The sequence below is a fragment of the Odocoileus virginianus genome, chromosome 3 (assembly GCF_023699985.2).
Source record: "Odocoileus virginianus isolate 20LAN1187 ecotype Illinois chromosome 3, Ovbor_1.2, whole genome shotgun sequence".
Classification (NCBI taxonomy): domain Eukaryota; kingdom Metazoa; phylum Chordata; class Mammalia; order Artiodactyla; family Cervidae; genus Odocoileus; species Odocoileus virginianus.
In genome coordinates, this window is record NC_069676.1 from 14,893,993 (window position 1) to 14,910,204 (window position 16,212).

General features: G+C 53.6%; 3 protein-coding genes and 1 long non-coding RNA gene across 4 annotated transcripts; 2 read left to right on the forward strand and 2 right to left on the reverse strand.

The window, feature by feature from the left end:
- Positions 1-581: 581 nt before the first annotated feature.
- Positions 582-5,273, reverse strand: CD320 (CD320 molecule). Its single transcript, XM_020898691.2, has 5 exons — positions 5,068-5,273; positions 2,182-2,307; positions 1,641-1,844; positions 1,197-1,355; positions 582-1,037 (listed from the first exon to the last, which is right to left on the reverse strand). Exons 1-5 carry the CDS (start codon positions 5,204-5,206, stop codon positions 898-900), a joined length of 768 nt encoding a protein of 255 aa, XP_020754350.2. The 5' UTR covers positions 5,207-5,273; the 3' UTR covers positions 582-897.
- Positions 5,274-5,302: 29 nt separating this feature from the next.
- Positions 5,303-6,381, forward strand: LOC139034315 (uncharacterized). Its single transcript, XR_011486710.1, has 2 exons — positions 5,303-5,361; positions 5,938-6,381. It is a non-coding gene; the product is annotated as an uncharacterized lncRNA (long non-coding RNA).
- A 2,343-nt stretch (positions 6,382-8,724) lies between these two features.
- NDUFA7 (NADH:ubiquinone oxidoreductase subunit A7) lies at positions 8,725-14,867 on the reverse strand. The gene is made up of 4 exons (XM_020898692.2): positions 14,756-14,867; positions 14,263-14,312; positions 10,803-10,952; positions 8,725-8,942 (listed from the first exon to the last, which is right to left on the reverse strand). The coding sequence occupies exons 1-4, from the start codon at positions 14,864-14,866 to the stop codon at positions 8,852-8,854; spliced, it is 402 nt and encodes a 133-aa protein (XP_020754351.2). The 5' UTR covers position 14,867; the 3' UTR covers positions 8,725-8,851.
- Positions 14,868-14,907: 40 nt separating this feature from the next.
- Positions 14,908-16,060, forward strand: RPS28 (ribosomal protein S28). The gene is made up of 4 exons (XM_020898693.2): positions 14,908-15,012; positions 15,107-15,154; positions 15,651-15,784; positions 15,979-16,060. Exons 1-3 carry the CDS (start codon positions 14,974-14,976, stop codon positions 15,771-15,773), a joined length of 210 nt encoding a protein of 69 aa, XP_020754352.1. The 5' UTR covers positions 14,908-14,973; the 3' UTR covers positions 15,774-15,784; positions 15,979-16,060.
- The last annotated feature ends 152 nt before the right edge of the window (positions 16,061-16,212 follow it).

The window sequence follows — 16,212 nt, forward strand, 5'->3', positions numbered from 1 at the left end:
GCGACCCCGTGGACTGCAGCCCACCAGGCTTCCCTGTCCTCCACTGTCTCTAGAGCTTGCTCGAATTCACGTCCACTGAGTCGCTGATGCTCTCTAACCATCTCATCCTCTGCTGCCTCCTTCTCCCTTTGCCCTCAGCCTTTCCCAGCATCAGTGTCTTTCCCAATGAGTCGGCTCTTCGTGCCAGGTGGCCAAAAGATTGAAGCTTTAGCTTCAGTATCAGTCTTTTCAGGCCTTAGCATGCCTGAATAATAATAAAACCTACATTTTGAAACAAGGTGGAGGCCAACTGGGGGACATCCAGCTTCTATCTCAAAGAGAGGAAACCAAAACGGATGGAGGCCCTCCCAGCCAGCACTCCAGGAGGCACTGCCCAAGATCTGCTCCTCTCTGGGAATGCAAACTGTTCCCATCCCCACAGTCCTCTGTTCTGATTCCAGGAGGCAGAGTGGCCAAGTGGGTGCCCAGGGCTGGGTCCCTGATTCCCACCCTCGATAGGCAGGCGCTCCCCCACAGAGAAGGGGCTGCACAGAGCCCCCAGGCCACCCAGGCAGAGGGAGACAGAGGCCCAAAGGCAGGCAGAGGATGTGAACTAGCTTTAATCACCACTCTCAAACAGAGGTAGCAATAGTATTTGAGTAAGGGGCCCGCCCCAGGAGTGATCCAGGGCCAGCCCCTCAGCTCCGGCTGTGGCATGTTCCCCATCCAGGCTCCTCGTGTCCAGGGGAGGGTCTGGGCAACCTCAGCCTCCAGGGTCACATATGCAGGAGCACGGGTGCTTGGCGCTGTGAGGACAGAAGCAGCCAGGTCTGGGGGCTGATGTGCTAGCAGCCACGTGTGGGTCCCCTCTACCTGCCATACTCGGGGGATGTGTGATGTGGGGGTGAGAGCGCCTGCTCAGAGCACCGAGGTCTTCCTCTCTGGCTGCAGTGACCCCTTCATGGACACCAGCAGCCGCAGCGGGACCAGGCATCCCTGGGCACAGAGCCGTGACAATGCGAAGAGGATGCCAGCAGCCAGACTGACACTGAGTACCGCTGCGGGGAAAGAGCGAGGGGCGTGGGTGAGGGGTGGTGGAGGCTCCCACACCCACCCAGCTCCTAGCACACCGGAAAGGGGAGTATGTGGCATGTCTGCTCTCCAGGGCAGCTTCCAGGTGCGGGCATGGGCGTGGGGGCCGAAGCTGTTCATATTACCTACAGCTGCGATAATCCCATAGGCACTTCGGTTTCCAGACTGAACGGAGTTCTGGTCCTCGATGGCAGTGACTGTGGCATTCCTGGGATAAGTGACACTCTCCAGGGTCACAGGCGTCCCCATGGATGTGGCGCTCCCCTCCTGGTGGGTCTTGGTTCCTGCAACAAGTCCAGGCATTCAGCAGCTGGGCAGGGAACCCTGGGGCTAGAGGGATGAATGGGTGTCCCAGTGCCCCGGGGTGGGGGACCCTGGGGCTCACCCTCCGGCCCCAGACTGAGTGAGCAAAGCTGGTGAGCACTGCTGCCCGAGTGCCCTCCCGCATTCCCGTGGGTATGCGGGCTCAGGCAGACACACATGTGCACGCTCCCAGCCTCGTCACACACTGGAAGGTGTCAGGTGTCCTGGTCTGCTGGCCCAGCCTCCCTGCCCCCACAGGCACACACCGCAGCCAAGCTCGTCGCTGTGGTCGGAACAGTCCGGGTGGCCATCGCACAGCCACGTGCTTGGGATACACAGACCGTCCAGCGTGCAGCACAGCTCGCCTTCAGGGCAGGGCTGGGGCCCACAGTTGAGACGATTCTTGTTGCGGTCAGGGCAGTCATCCATGATGTCACAAGGGGAGCGGCTGCCAATGGGTACCTCAGTACCTGGGGATACAGGGTGAGTCAGGTTCCAAACACCCACCCAAGAGGGCATGGGTACTGCCGACCACCCACCCTGCTGCGAGCCCCACCTTCCTGAGAATGACTGACCCTATAAGGTCCACCCATCCCAAGGGCTCTGCCCCCTGCTTCTGTTCCCCCCACCTTCCAACCAAGACCCCACTAACTTGCTGCCCTGCAAACCCATCTTTTAACCCAAAGATCCAGCCCGCCCTCAAGGCCCTGCCCACCCCAGAGTTCCCGGCCTGAAACCCACACCCCTTCCACAAGCACCTCCTCCCATGGCCCTGAAAAGCCCCACCCCCAGGGCATGGCCACTCACCACACTCTTCTTCATCACTGCCATCAAGGCAGTCCTGGTCAACATCACAACGCCAGATGAGGGGCACGCAACGGCCATCGCTCCGGCACTGGAAGTTGGTGGGCGGGCACGAGCCTGCGCTAGGGCCTGAGGGACACATACAAGTGGGAGGTCTGGACCCTCAGCTAGGAGGACAGTGTCACAAGCTGCAACCACCAGGAGAAAGCCAGGTCCCAGGAACTACACTGGTGGTCACCACCTTTGCTAAGGATGCACTGTGTGGGGGGCTTGGAGCCCAGCAGTTCACAGCCTCACCAAGAGCCCTACTGATCAGATTCTACAGCCATGCCCACTTTACAGAAGACACATAGGAGAGGAAAGGCCCGAGGCTACAAGCTAGTGGCAGAGTCAGGGTTCAGACCCAGGTCTCACTGATCCTGGGGTCTTTACCAGGCTCCAAATGGCCAGATGGTCTCCCCAAGGGTCTCCCCAAGCTTGTGGTTAAACAGACTAGGAGAGAGGCCATCTCTGAACCTGGCCTGGCTCAGGCCCACCATCAGGGTCAACAGGGCCTGTTATGTCCCAGCTATCCTTAGCAAAGGAGAAGAATCCTGAGAGTCCTTTGGGCAGCAAGGAGATCAAACCAGTCAATCCTAAAGGAAATCAACCCTGAATATTCATTGGAAGGACTGATGCTGAAGCTGAAGCTTCAATCCTTTGGCCACCTGATGTGAAGAGTCAGCTCACTGGAAAAGACCCTAATACTGGGAAAGATTGAGGGCAGGAGGAGAAGGAGATGACAGAGGATGAGATGGTTGAATGGCATCATTGATTCAATGGATACGGGTTTGAGCAACCTCCAAGAGATGATGGACAGAGAAGCCTGGCGTGCTGCAGTCCATGATGCTACAAAGAATCGGACTGAGTGACTCAACAACAGCAACTTAGCAAAGGGGAAACTGAGGCCTTGGATAAAGGACCTGCTTGGCTTGTTGACCCACCCACTGAATTCCTCCCAGAACTTCTGACCACTTTCTCCATCCTGACTGTGCCACCTCTTCTCCTGGTTCCCCAACCCCATCTCCCTCAGACACCAGAGACCTCTCAGAGTCACACCATTAGGCCGCCCTCCCTTGCCTCCCCTTTGCTCAAAACCATCCCTTGTTCCCTTGACCCTCTCACAGCCTATATCCTGTGTGTGGCCAGCAAGTCCTGACCAGCCCTGAACCCTTCCTGGAACTTGCCTCCTCCCACTTTCCTCCTCTTCATCAAGCTCCCTCTGGCCTGGCCACCATGCTGTGCAGCAAGAGGCCTGGCCCATTTCCACCTCAGAGCTTTTGCCCATGCCATTCCCGGGCCCAGTACTCCCTCTCCTCCCTCCTCTCTGCACTTCCATGATTTCCTCCTCAGACTTCACGTCTCCAGCTTATTTCCTGGGAGGGGTCTCAGGTCCCTCTCAGAGACCCCTGAAGCCCAGCGTCTTAGAACAATGGCCCTTGAACTGGTACCTGTGTAAAGTGGACACTTAGCGATGGTCAAGGCCGTGACCTTTCGACTGTAAACCCAGGGTCGTGCCTGATAATAAATGGACACAGCTCACACAAGGGTCTGGGCTGAGTCCAGCTGAGATATGAGCCTTCCGGGACCCTGAGCAGGAGGGACATAGAAGGGCCTAGAAGCTGGGCCAGCAGACTGGAGTCTGAGGGACGGAGGAAGGGAGTGGCCTTTATGGCTTCCTCCTGGGTGCAGCAGGGCGGGTGGCAAATACCTGGCTTGGCCCCAGCCTAGCTCTGTTCCATTTGATTCTGGTCCTTTTGCCTCTTCCACCTCTGCTCACAGGGGCAAGGCTGAGTAAAGCCCCACTCCAGGCCCCCACCCTCCACAGCCAGCCGGTCTGCAAGCTGGCCCCCAGGCCAATGTACCTGTGAGCCCCACAGTCCCGGCGCTCTGTGGAATGGCCTAGAACCCACTTCCTTCCCTGCCGTGGGGATCCGAAAGCCTACGGCTCCCTCCCCAAGTCTTGCCCCTCCATAGCAACCTCTGGCCTCCCTCCCTGGAGTCAGGGAGTGTGTGTGTGTGTTCTCTAGAGTGGGCAGCAGAGCAGAGCCAACCGGGCCTTGGGGAGATCAGTGACTGCCCCTCCCAGCCTGCTTCCCCACCTGGGAAAGGGCCTCGCTAGGAGTCCCTACCCCAAGGTGCTGAAGGGAAGCGACTGCTTGGGTGTAAAGAGCCTGAGCTTGGGTAATGTCCTGATCCTTGAAGGAAGGAGGAACACTTTGCTTGAAAAGGCAGGAGTGAGAAGGGGAACCAGATAAGCCAGGACCCGCGGGTGTGTGAATCTGAGTCTACAGCTGACAGTCAGGGGCACTGTGTGCACAGGGAGGTCATTCTAACCTGCACCACCGCCTCTGGGAACCTCTAAGAGGGCCACCATTACTGAGGCCAGGGCAAACATGTCCTAGGGCCTGGGGTGCCAGGGAAGGAGATCTTTCTTTCTCTAAGGCCAGAGAAAGAAGGTGCAGAGGTTGAGAGGGCGGGAGATGGGCAGCAGGCGCCAGATGACCAGCCGCGTTAAGGCTGGAGGTCGGACAACCAGAGTCTCTAAGGAACTTTACTGCCTGTGCTGGGGTGAAGGGCAGCTTGGAGGTGACAATGGGGCACGACAAAGCAGAGCAGGTGCTGGGTGTGCGAGGGCCAAAGCAGGGCAGTTAAAGGCAGGCACAGCAACCCGGGCGCAGGGTCCACCACTAGGGAAGGCTCTTTCAGGGGCTAGGCTCCCCTAGAACCATGTGCGGGGGGAGTGTCCTGGACAGACTTGCGGCGTAGCCAATGGTGAGGCGCTGCTGGCGGGCGAGGGCGGAGCTAGACTGCAGGGGTAGAGGGCTCGCGGGCAGCAAGTTCACTCACCTGGGGCCTGGGTCGAGGACCAGGTCTGGATCGGAGTCGAGGCGGTCTCCAGGCACAGCCCGAAGCCGAGCAGTACCCGCAGCCCCAGGCCTAGGGCCGCAGCACGCCGCGCTAGACTCCGAGCCACCCAACCGTTCATCGTACCACCCCCGCCCCGCGCCGGCTGGGTCCACGCGCACTCCCGGCCTCTCTCTTATCCTCGCGCACGCCTGCGCACATACCCGGGGGGCGGGGCCCACACCCGGGGCGGGGCCACGGCCAGAGATCCCGCGGCAGCCCCGGGCTTTGAGTACCGTAAGTGTCTGAATACCCGGGTTCCCCGGTCTCAGGGTCTTCCCTTCTTTTCCCAGTGACAGGCATATTGAAAGGTACGGGTCCTATTTGAAATTAGAAACCTCTGGAGATACAAATGAACTCGTACTGACAAGTATTGTCATCTTACGATATTTAACGTTCTACATGCACCAAATGTTCTGCCTAATTATTTTAGGAATGCCTCATCCTGTCCCTGCTCCTGCTTCTTTCATGCGCCCGAGCTTATTATATATTTACTAAAGTACTTTGGCAGGAATGCTGTGTTGCTCCTTGTATCCCCAACGCCTGGAACAGAGCCTGATAAATCAACGAAATGTCAGTTCTTGACTTCCATCCTGGGTCCTCTGTCCCTAGTCCCAGGATGTTCTCACTACCTCCTAATCCTCATAGACTTCACAGGGCGGGTCTTATACTTTACTTCAGAAGCAAAACAAGCGAAAGTAGCCTCAGCTTTCTCTTCTCACGCACACCCCTTAGGCATACAAAACGCAAACTTACAGGTTTTCTACCCAGCTGCTGTGTTTTCTTCTTGACAATAAAAGGTTTTATCCGCAGCTCTGTCCTCAGGAGAAGCAGGACGACTGCACAGCAGGCCCCCAGACAAGTCGCTGTCCTCAGCTGTACAAGTTTCCTGTGAAGCAACACCAAGGCGTCCAGATTTTCACAGCACGGGCTCTACCTGCAGGTTGATGACATGCTGACTATTGAAAACGTTGGCCATGGGCTTTCCTGGTGGCTTAATGGTAAAGAATCCACCTACCAATTCAGGAGACACAGATTCCATCCCTGATCTGAGAAGATCCCATGTGCCACAACTACTGAGCCTGTGCTCTAGAGCCCTGGCTCCACAACAGGAGCGATTACCCCAATGAGAAGCCATGCACCCCCAACTGGAGAAAAGCCCTCCTAGCAACAAAGACCCAGGACAAACAAAAATTAAAATTAATGTGTCATATAAAATGGTGACTTAAAAAAAAGTTGGAGATTATAGCCACGTGAGAGTGTGTGTGTGTGTTCAGAATAATCTCCAGTTCCCAGGAGAAGCTGGGTAAGAGACAAAGATGCAGTGATGCAAAGGCAGATGGGAAGGGGAGGGGAGAAGGAAGTGTCCCGCAGCACCACCTGTGGGGCTTGGCATCCTGGTGAGGTTGGCATCTGGGACCTAGGGAAAAGTGCTGAAGAAGCTGTGGGTTACCCAGCTGACAATGTGTAGTCATTGAACGCAGACTCCTCAGCAGCTGGGTTCAGGGTCAGCTCTCAGGGAGCCTGAGAGTTCTTGGTCTCACCACACCTGTTCTTCTTTCACTATGACCTCACAGGGACTCCAGGTGGCGCTAGTGGTAAAGGACCCACCTCCCACTGGGTTGGGAAGATCCCCTAGAGACAAGAAGGCAACCCACACCAGTATTCTTGCATGGAAAAAAACCATAGCCTTGACTAGATGGAACTTTGTTGGCAAAGTAATGTCTCTGCTTTTTAATGTGCTGTCTAGGTTGGTCATAACTTTCCTTCCAAGGAGTAAACGACTTTTTATTTCATGGCTGTGGTCACCATCTGCTGTGATTTTGGAGCCCCCAAGAATAAAGTCTGACACTGTTTCTCCATCTATTTACCATGAAGTGATGGGACCTGATGCCATGATCTTAAGTTTTCTGAATGTTGAGCTTTAAGCCAACTTTTTCACTCTCCTCTTTCACTTTCATCAAGAGGCTCTTTAGTTCTTCTTCACTTTCTGCCATAAAGGTGGTGTCTACCACAAGGGTGGTCACCTGCGTATCTGAGGTTATTGATATTTTTACCAGCAATCTTGATTCCAGCTTGGGCTTCATCCAGCCCAGCGTCTCTCATTTGTACTCTGCATTTAAGTTAAATAAGCAGAGTGTCAATATACAGCCTTGACGTACTCCTTTTCCTATTTGGAACCAGTCTGTTGTTCCATGTCCAGTTCTAACTGTTGCTTCCTGACTTGCACACACAACACATATCTTGCACACAGGATGAGCTCGAGATTTCAGACCTCTTCCCTACTGCATTCCCTTGCCAAATTTCAAGTCTAGGTTATAACACATTTTTTTTTTCCTTCTTGGCTTACAAACAATTTGTTTTCTCACAATTCTGAGAAGTTCAAGATCATGGTGCCAGTAGATTCATCACCCTCATTGATAACCATCTTTTCACTGCAACCTCACTTGGCAGGAGGCTGGGGCATTAGCATTATTCAGAAACCTTCAACGGCACATCTCACCGGGGTCATTAGAAGCTCTCTGGTGTTACCTCCTCATTACCTCTGCACACTCTGCCCAGTCTTCTCCCTCCTGATCTTTCTAAATTCAATTTCATCCTTTGCTCCAACCAGAATCCCACCTCTTCAGGAAGCCTTCCCAAGGGTTTTCTCCTCCTGATAATCATTTAGCATTTGTACCACTCACTCTTGGAGCATTTATACCTTCTTCTGTGACTGTGACCTTTTCCCTCCTTGCTCCAAGCTTCCAGAGGGCGAAGAAGCCACAGCATTCTCCTGGCACACAGCAGGACTTCACCTACTGACAGGTTTTGGGGGTTCTTCCATGGCAGTCACCACCCTGCCACTCTGGAGGGCACTGTGTGGTCCCTCTTCGCACCTGTGACCAGAAGACGGTCACTTCCTTTTCGGCTTTCACCCCCTGGTCATTCCTCTGTGAGAAGCAGCCCTTTCCTTTGCTGGGCTGACTCCGCCCCGTACCCCCAGGCCTGCGCAGTCAAGTTTCTGGCTCAGTGAGGCCTTTCCGCAAGGGCCCTGGGTGAAACTTCCTTGTGAGCCACCTCACTGTCCCCCGGGGTCCCTGCTGGTCAAGGACAGGTGGGGGCCGCAGTGGGAGGGTTCTGGTGAACATCCACACTAGCAATAGCTGGAGGGGGTAGAGGGGGAGTCACCTCTCAGGAGAGGGAAGTGAGGTTTTGTTTCCCTTTCCACCATTTACAGTCAGTACCCCCTACAACACCCTGGAACCCGTTCCACCGCTCTGAGGGGTGGAGCCAGGCCCTCAAGGAAGGGACGGTGACATCTCTGTGCCCAGTGAGAGCACGTCACCCTAGAAATCCAGAGCCACTCTCCAGCTCTGTTCCGGCATGCTCACAGGGTTCAGAGATTCAGGATACAGCACCAGGAATGCCCTGGCAGTCCAGTGGTTAGAACCTGGCGTTTTCACTGCTGAGGTCTGGATGCAACCTCTAGTCAGGGAAACTAAGATTCCACAAGATGTGTGGTGTGGCCAGAAAAGAAAAAAAAAGAGATTTGGCACCAACTTCACCCTGAAGTCTAAGTAAGCCCGTATGTCCTTTCAAAAGTAAAAACAGAAGCAATTCTCGGGAGCACAATATATAGTTTTTATAAACGAGGTCACGTTCTGCCCGGAGGGAATCAAGGAGTCCAAGGAGGAAGCAGCACTCTGGTGGCCTTGAGGGCTCAGCCTGGCGCCCCCAGCCAAAGTCACAGGTAAGGCTCATCCTGGGACAGCTCCCACCTCTTTATGGGAGGAGCCGGCGACACAGCCTTCTTCTCAGAGGCTGCTACAGCTGAGCTGGAAAGTGAAGAGAGACTTGAGTCAGCCCCAGATGTCCAGAGAGCAGTGGGGAGGAAGCTGAGGGAGCACCCCTGCCCAGGCAGCAACGTATCTGCTGAAACCGGAGATGTGGAGGCCAGACTGCAGGGTGTTTCAGAATGCACAGGCCTCTCCAGTGGGGTCCCCCGAAGGGTCAGCTGACCACTTTCTGCCCCCGAGCAGTAAGCCTGTCCTGGCTCCTGGTCTCAGGAATAGTGTGAAATGCTGGACTCTTCCTCCAGCACCCCTTCCCACTGGCCGCTGACTCCCACTACCCCAGGGCAGGACACTGGCTCCAGAAGGGCCAAGCAATCAGATGACCCATGTCCGCAGCAACTCCTTCCCTTGGATTCTGAGCACCTGCTACATGGCAGGCACTATATGCAGGAAGCGCTAATGAGACAAGGGCCAGTCACAGTCTAATTGAGCTGAGTTAATACGAAATCAAAAATAAGACCTTTTGGACCAGGGTAAGGCCTAAGGAGACACTGCCAGCACACCCAAGGCAGGGACCCACCCTGCCCCCACCCCACTGAGCCCCTGGGGTCTGCACGCACTGCAAGCAAGACAGAAGCAGCTGGCAGGTGGGCCCACCCATCAGCAGGGGTTCCAGAGCCTCCCCTCCTCCCTTCCTCCACCTGAAGGAAGTGGAAGAGGTAGAAGGCAGCCTCCCTGGGAAATGCAGACATCCTGGGGGCAGGTGAAGAGGTAAGGGGGAGTGGGGCAGCCTGCCACAGTCTGGGGCTGGGCTCTGGTGAATCTGAAGATCGCAAAATGGGCCATTCACTCACTGAGTTCTAACCCACTTGGCAGGCCCAGCTGCATCACTTACCAATCTCATCACACTGCAAGTCTACCAACCCCATCTGACAAAAGCAGCAGCTGAGGCTCAAGAAGGCCAAAAGACCGGTCCAGGACCACAAGGTGAATCAGCTGTAGAGCCCAGATACCACTGGGAGGGACTGGACAAAATGCTGTGAAATTGTGCTTCTGCCGCCCACAATCTGTGTGACCTACGCAGAGCACCTGGCCTGTTTCTTTTTCTCCAACAGAGGTCATCACTGCCTAACTCGTGGAATTATTAAGAGGCAGATGTGCCACTGACTCAATTCTAAGAGCTTACAAATAGTTCATTACGTGAATTAAGCCTCATAACAACTCTGCTATAGACAGAATGTTTGTTTCCGTACAAAATCCATATGTTGAAATCCTATACCCCAGTATGACGGCGTTAGGAGGTGGAGCCTTTGGCTGATGACTAGCTCATGAAGGTGCAGCCCTTGTAAGAGACACTTCAGACCCCTCACCCCTTCCCCCATGTGAGGACATGGCAAAAAGATATCATCTAGAACCCAGGAAAGCGTCCTCACCAGACACTGAAGCTGCAGGGGCCTTTTACTTGGACTTTCTAGCTTCCAGAACCATGAGAACCAGTTTTCTGTTGTTTACAAGCCACCCGGTCTGTGGGATCCTGTCCTAGCAGAAATCTCAAAGTAAACACCACTACTCCTCCTATTTAATTAAGAGACACTGCCTGAGGCCAAGGACCAAAGTGGGTTTTGAGAGGCCTGAGGTTTACATAATTCTCTCTCTAAAAGGAGATAAAATCACAAAAACAACAATGCCTGGGCTTCTTCCAAAGCCCTTGAAGGTCCCATGAAGCTTCCTCTGCTTTGCAGGAAACCCACCCCAGGTTGGGTGGGGATTCATTTGCTCCTCAGATGAAAGGCCCCCGGTAGGACATTTCCTGCCACAGCTACCGCTAGACAGACTTGGGATCTTGAAAAGCACAAGCAGGATAGAGGGCTGGTCTCAGGAGGGGCACTGAGGATTCCTCACCTCTCTGTGGGCTTGCCTGCCACCAGCACCTTCTGTGAAGACATGACAATCGAGGGTGGCATGGCTTCCCGGCGGCCATCGCGAGTACAGTAGTAATTGTTGGAGAGTTTGTGGCTGGGGCCCACGGGGAGCTTGGGAGGAGGCTGAGTTCTGAAAAGAAAAAACATGGGCACTGAAGCAAAGTGACAATTGTTCTCTCCACACGGCTGGGTTGCAGCATGGGCCCATCACCTCAGTCACAAGGCCTGGCGTGGGCAGCCACTGGGATGTGCTGGGGGCCAGGGGCATCCCTTGATACACTGCCAGTGGCACAGGCCTGGGGAAGGACCAGGGCCCAGAAGCTGGTGGAAGCCCCGGCACTGGATGTGAAGGTGCTGGGAGGCGAGGCGTGGGTCTGCCCCACCATCGGTCCCACATCTGCCCCAGAAGTGGAAGGCAGAGAAGCCTTTTGTGACGGAGGCCTGTTCCCACCCCTGAGCTTGGCCAGAGCTTGGCAGCAGGCTTAGTGTCCACCTGCAGGTTCTCAGGAAATGAAAAGACTCTGCCTGCTACCTATCAAGAAGGCATGGTCAGCAAACCAACACTGGGGCAACAGCCCCAGACTCAGCTCATTCTGAGGGGCCTTGTCCCCAAGGGCCAGCCTGTAGAACCTCTGGGCTTCCAGTTCTTTCAGCTCTCTGAAGAACTCTACAGAAGTGAAAGGAATTCTCCAGGCAATACACTGAAGTGGGTAAAACCAAACCTGGGTCTCCTGAATGGCAGGCAGATTCTTTAACATCTGAGCCACCAGGGAAGCCCAGGGGATCAGGGCTTATTACTCAGAGCAATTTGTCCTGAGGTTTCTGCTGCCACCTTGTGGCTGCTGCCCCCAGAGGAAGGGTGAACAGAGCTCTCTCCTCATTTGGGTTAAAGAAATATACAGGCCTGAAAAGGAATCTCTAACCTCACTAACAAAAGACGTTAACAAGAAAACAAAAGTCACTAACAAAAGATGAGCTTTAGAAACTGCTGCCGAGAGGGAGGGCAGAAAAGAAAGAAAAATCATAAAAGGATGAGGTTTTCATTCACTGGGGTTTTACCAACTTTTTTCTGAAAACCCCAGTATTGAAGTTTTTCTTAAAACAAGTGATAGTTATGTATCAAGTGGGAAAAAAACACAGAAAAAACAAAGTTTTAAAACTTAATATTAAAGGACTTCCTTGGTGGTCCAGTGGCTAAGACTCCTTGCTCCCAATGCAGGGGCCCAGGTTCAATCCCTCATCGAGAACTAGATCCCACACTCTGCAACCAAAGATCCTGCATGCCGCAACAAAGACCTGGTGCGGCCAAATAAATATTTAAAAGAAAAAAAAAGAAACAACATCCTGTGTTAAAGTTAGAGTCTGCCAAATCCCTAGAGTGCCAAGAAGACCCTCTGCTGGGCACCGATCTATAGGAAACAAGCACGAGCGGTGTGCTCAGGCGTGTCTGACTCTTCAGGACCCCGTGGACTGCAGCCCACCAGGCTCCTCTGTCCACGCAATTTTCCAGGTAAGAATATTAAAGCGGGTTACCATTTCCTTCTCCGGGGATCTTCCTGACCCAAGAATGGAACCCGAGTCTCCTACATCTCCCGCACTGGCATGCAGACTCTTTACCGCTGGGCCACCGGGGAAGCCCCAGAAAATAAGTACAGAAAGAGTAAAAAGAACCGAGACCAACTGACAAGGCCCAGAGGAATCACCAGGGGGCGCCACTGTCCTTTAAAAAAGTTGAAAATTTTACAAAACTGTTTCCTCAACTGGGCCACCAACTACCTAGCATGCAAAATTACTTTAAAACTTTTGATATCTGGAATCAGTCACAACATAGAGATATTCACATAGATTTTGTTATTTTAATGCTATTGTTTTTCCTTTCCTGCTAATAGTCCCTGGCTGCCTTACCTTTGCCTGCAGCATACACACACACACATATATACCACTATTCCCCATTCTGCAAAGTGTTTCAGCCACACTAGTCTTCCTCCTATGTCTGGCTCTGTCAGGCTGCACAGCCTGACACTTACTGCTCCCTCTGTCCGGAATGTTGTTTTAATCATTATCCTTTGGCATTTCAGCTGACTCCAAACCAATCCCTGAGACCTTTCCTGATCACTTAACCTGAGGTAGCCACTCGCCATCTGGTTCATTTTGTTTTCTCTTCAGAGAATTCTAAAACAGTGTTTTTTACTTGCTGTGTTTATTTCCCTGGCTTAAAGCTCAACATTCAGAAAACTAAGATCATGGCATCTGGTCCCATCACCTCATGGGAAATAGATGGGGAAACAGTGGAAACAGTGTCAGACTTTATTTTGGGGGGCTCCAAAATCACTGCAGATCGTGATTGCAGCCATGAAATTAAAAGATGCTTACTCCTTGGAAGGAAAGTTATGACCAACCTAGAAAGCATATTTAGAAGCAGAGACATTACTTTGCCAACAAAAGTCTGTCTGGTCAAGGCTACGGTCTTTCCAGTAGTCATGTATGGATGAGAGTTGGACGGTGAAGAAAGCTGAGTGCCGAAGAATTGATGCTTTTGAACTGTAGTGCTGGAGAAGGCTCTTGGAGAGTCCCTTGGACTGCAAGAAGATCCAAATAGTCCATCCTAAATGAGATCAGTCCTGGGTGTTCATTGGAAGGACTGATGCTGAAGCTGAAACTCCAATACTTTGGCCACCTCATGCGAAGAGTTGACTCATTGGAAAAGACCCTAATGCTGGGAAGGATTGGGGGCAGGAGGAGAAGGGGACGACAGAGGATGAGATGGCTGGATGGCATCACCGACTCGATGGACATGGGTTTGGGTAGACTCCAGGAGTTGGTGATGGACAGGGAGGCCTGGCATGCTGTGATTCATGGGGTCGCAAAGAGTTGGACACGACTGAACTGAACTGAACTGAATGTTATGTCTCTACCTCCTCCCTCGGATATAAGCTCCAAGAAAGGAATGAGAAGAACTTTTCTCTTCCCCTGGGATTCCAAAGGGCTGAGGACAGAGCCCGGGCTTGTAAATGTCAGCTAATTTTCCGACTCAAGTTAGAAATCAAAGACACTTCTGGGTTCAAATCCCGGCTGTCAATTTCTGGCTTCTGAGTCATTTTAAGCAAATGATTTAGTTTCTCTGAGCCTCAAATATTTTCATACATAGCTTGGGGATGACAATACTGTCAGGACCACACTGCTGGCTGCAAATCACGGAAAATTCCCACTCAGAATTTACGCCCCATCTGGTTGTTGCATTAGAATCACAATGTCTGAGACACTGCAGCAAGATGAAAGGCAGACCTCTGTCTTCACAGCCAGCTAAGGGACTGGAGGCAGGATTTCGGCCCAGTGTTTCAGGGGTCTAAAAGAACAGGGATTTTGTTTTGTTTTGTTTTTTTTTTTCTGATAGACGGAGGGCAGGATCGGAGTTTGGGCAGCGAGCGGGGTTTGCTCACCGTTTGGAGATCTCCTGGTAGCGCAGCTGCAGTTTCGCCTGCAAGTCTCGCTGTGGGAGAAAGGATGGAGGTCAGTCCCCAGGGCATCCCCAAAGAGAAAACCAGCTAAGGGGCAGTCCCGCACAGGACAAATTAAGAGAAAGGTGGGAGATGGGTCTTTGAAGACAGGATACGGGCCCTGGAAGTGAACGGGCCCTGGAAGTGAACAGCGGAGCTGAGGGCTGGAACAAGATCCCAAAGCTAAGAAGGTACGGGCCTAGGGAGACCCCAGGCCTGAGTGGTACCACAGCCAAGGGCTGGGGAAGTTGTCCTGGGTTGAAGGGGTCACGAGTTCGGGGTTCTGAGCTGAGGAGAATTCCCTGCTTAGGGGCATCTCGACACTAATGGCCTCAGCCCCAGAGATGCAAGAAGCAGGTGAGTAGTGGGAGCGGGTCAGGGTGCACAGGGCCTCCAGCATCCACAGCCCCTTCCCGCCCCGCCCCGCCCCGCGCACCCCAGATGCCCAGTTCCTCAGCCGCTGGATGAAACGGGTAGCGGACGCCATCTTTTCACCGGCGCTGAAGGGCGCCGGTGACGTTTCTACTGCAGGGACTGCTGGGAACATGGCGTAGGGTCTCGCGAGAGCGGGAATGGGCGGGGCTAGGGAGTCATATAAATAGTCTCTCCAAAACACGTGACTCCTCTCCCCCCGACCGCCGCCGCGCCGCCATCATGGACACGAGCCGTGTGCAACCCATCAAGCTTGCCAGGGTGAGGCTGAGGCACGGTTTTGAGGGCCCAGATGAGGGAGGATGGAGTAAGGGAACCGGGTGGGCTAGATCTGATCCCAACGTCTTTCCCCCAGGTCACCAAGGTGTTGGGCAGGACCGGTTCGCAGGGACAGTGCACGCAGGTGAGCGGGGAAGGCGGGGAGTGGGGGATGTTTGCGGGGGGCTTCTAAAGTCTGAATCTCGAAGATAATTTCTGTGCCCTGGGTATTGTTCCCTGCTATCTGGGAACCAATAAGCTCCCTATTTCCCAGAGCTTACAGAGGGTCGAGGGTCGGAACTTTAGCCAAGGCCCTGCCCACCGGATCTGGGCTCTGTCGATCTCATTCCCCGAGTTCTGACATAGTTCGTTGTCCTGGTTCAGGCTCTGCCAATGACCACTGTGGCTCCATGCCCTCACAACCCCCAGTTGTCTCCTTTGGTGGCATCTTCTGGAGCTTTGTTCTCCACGCCTCGGCCCCTCTCCGGCTTGTCTCCTATCCTAGTCATGCTTTCCCAGCCTTAGCCCCTTTTAAGTGTCTCTAGGCAGAAACGTTCTCTGGATCGACATCAGCCGCTTATCCCACGGATCCTATTCTCAACCGACTCTGACTTCTTCCATCCCTCCTGTGGGCCCCGTAGGTGCGCGTAGAATTCATGGACGACACGAGCCGCTCCATCATCCGAAACGTGAAAGGCCCCGTGCGCGAGGGCGACGTGCTCACCCTGTTGGAGTCAGAGCGAGAGGCTCGGAGGCTGCGCTGAACTTGTGACTGGTGAGTGCACAAATGGAGTGGGAAATAGAGCATCTCCTTGTTAGACCCTTGCCTGGGGGTAGGGAGATTTTGCCAAGACCGTGGATCAAGGGTTCTTGCTTGGGGTCTGCTGAAGTTAGCAAGATGGGGGAGGGAGTTTCCCTGTTTGGGGTGGGGACACCTTTCAGCATCTCAACGCTTGGGTTTGTTTACAGGGTGCTGGATGTCTGGGTTGACGCCGTAGCCCACCAGGATGATCTGCTGTTAATAAAGCGTTTATATCGTATGTAAACTTGAGGTTTTGTCTAGGTTGTCATTAGATTTCCAAAGTTCTTCTGTGGGGCCCCCAGGTGGTCACTGACCCACTGTACTCTGGAAGTAGGGGGTGTTCCCCAACAAGGTATTTTCTTTGTGAGGAGGGAGAACCATGTGTTTTATGTACACCTCCA

Excerpts from the sequence above, each read along its gene's own strand:
- CD320 (XM_020898691.2), bottom strand. The coding sequence starts at position 5,206 with ATGAACGGTTGGGTGGCTCGGAGTCTAGCGCGGCGTGCTGCGGCCCTA. Across the intron at positions 2,308-5,067 it reads GTCCTCGACCCAGGCCCCAG|GCCCTAGCGCAGGCTCGTGC; the intron begins GTGAGTGAACTT and ends TGTGTCCCTCAG. Across the intron at positions 1,356-1,640 it reads CAGCGACGAGCTTGGCTGCG|GAACCAAGACCCACCAGGAG; the intron begins GTGTGTGCCTGT and ends GACTTGTTGCAG.
- NDUFA7 (XM_020898692.2), bottom strand. The coding sequence starts at position 14,866 with ATGTTCCCAGCAGTCCCTGCAGTAGAAACGTCACCGGCGCCCTTCAGC. Across the intron at positions 14,313-14,755 it reads TGAGGAACTGGGCATCTGGG|CGAGACTTGCAGGCGAAACT; the intron begins GTGCGCGGGGCG and ends TTTCTCCCACAG. Across the intron at positions 8,943-10,802 it reads GCAGGCAAGCCCACAGAGAG|CTCAGCTGTAGCAGCCTCTG; the intron begins GTGAGGAATCCT and ends TTCACTTTCCAG.
- RPS28 (XM_020898693.2), top strand. The coding sequence starts at position 14,974 with ATGGACACGAGCCGTGTGCAACCCATCAAGCTTGCCAGG. Across the intron at positions 15,013-15,106 it reads AACCCATCAAGCTTGCCAGG|GTCACCAAGGTGTTGGGCAG; the intron begins GTGAGGCTGAGG and ends TCTTTCCCCCAG. Across the intron at positions 15,155-15,650 it reads CGCAGGGACAGTGCACGCAG|GTGCGCGTAGAATTCATGGA; the intron begins GTGAGCGGGGAA and ends TGGGCCCCGTAG.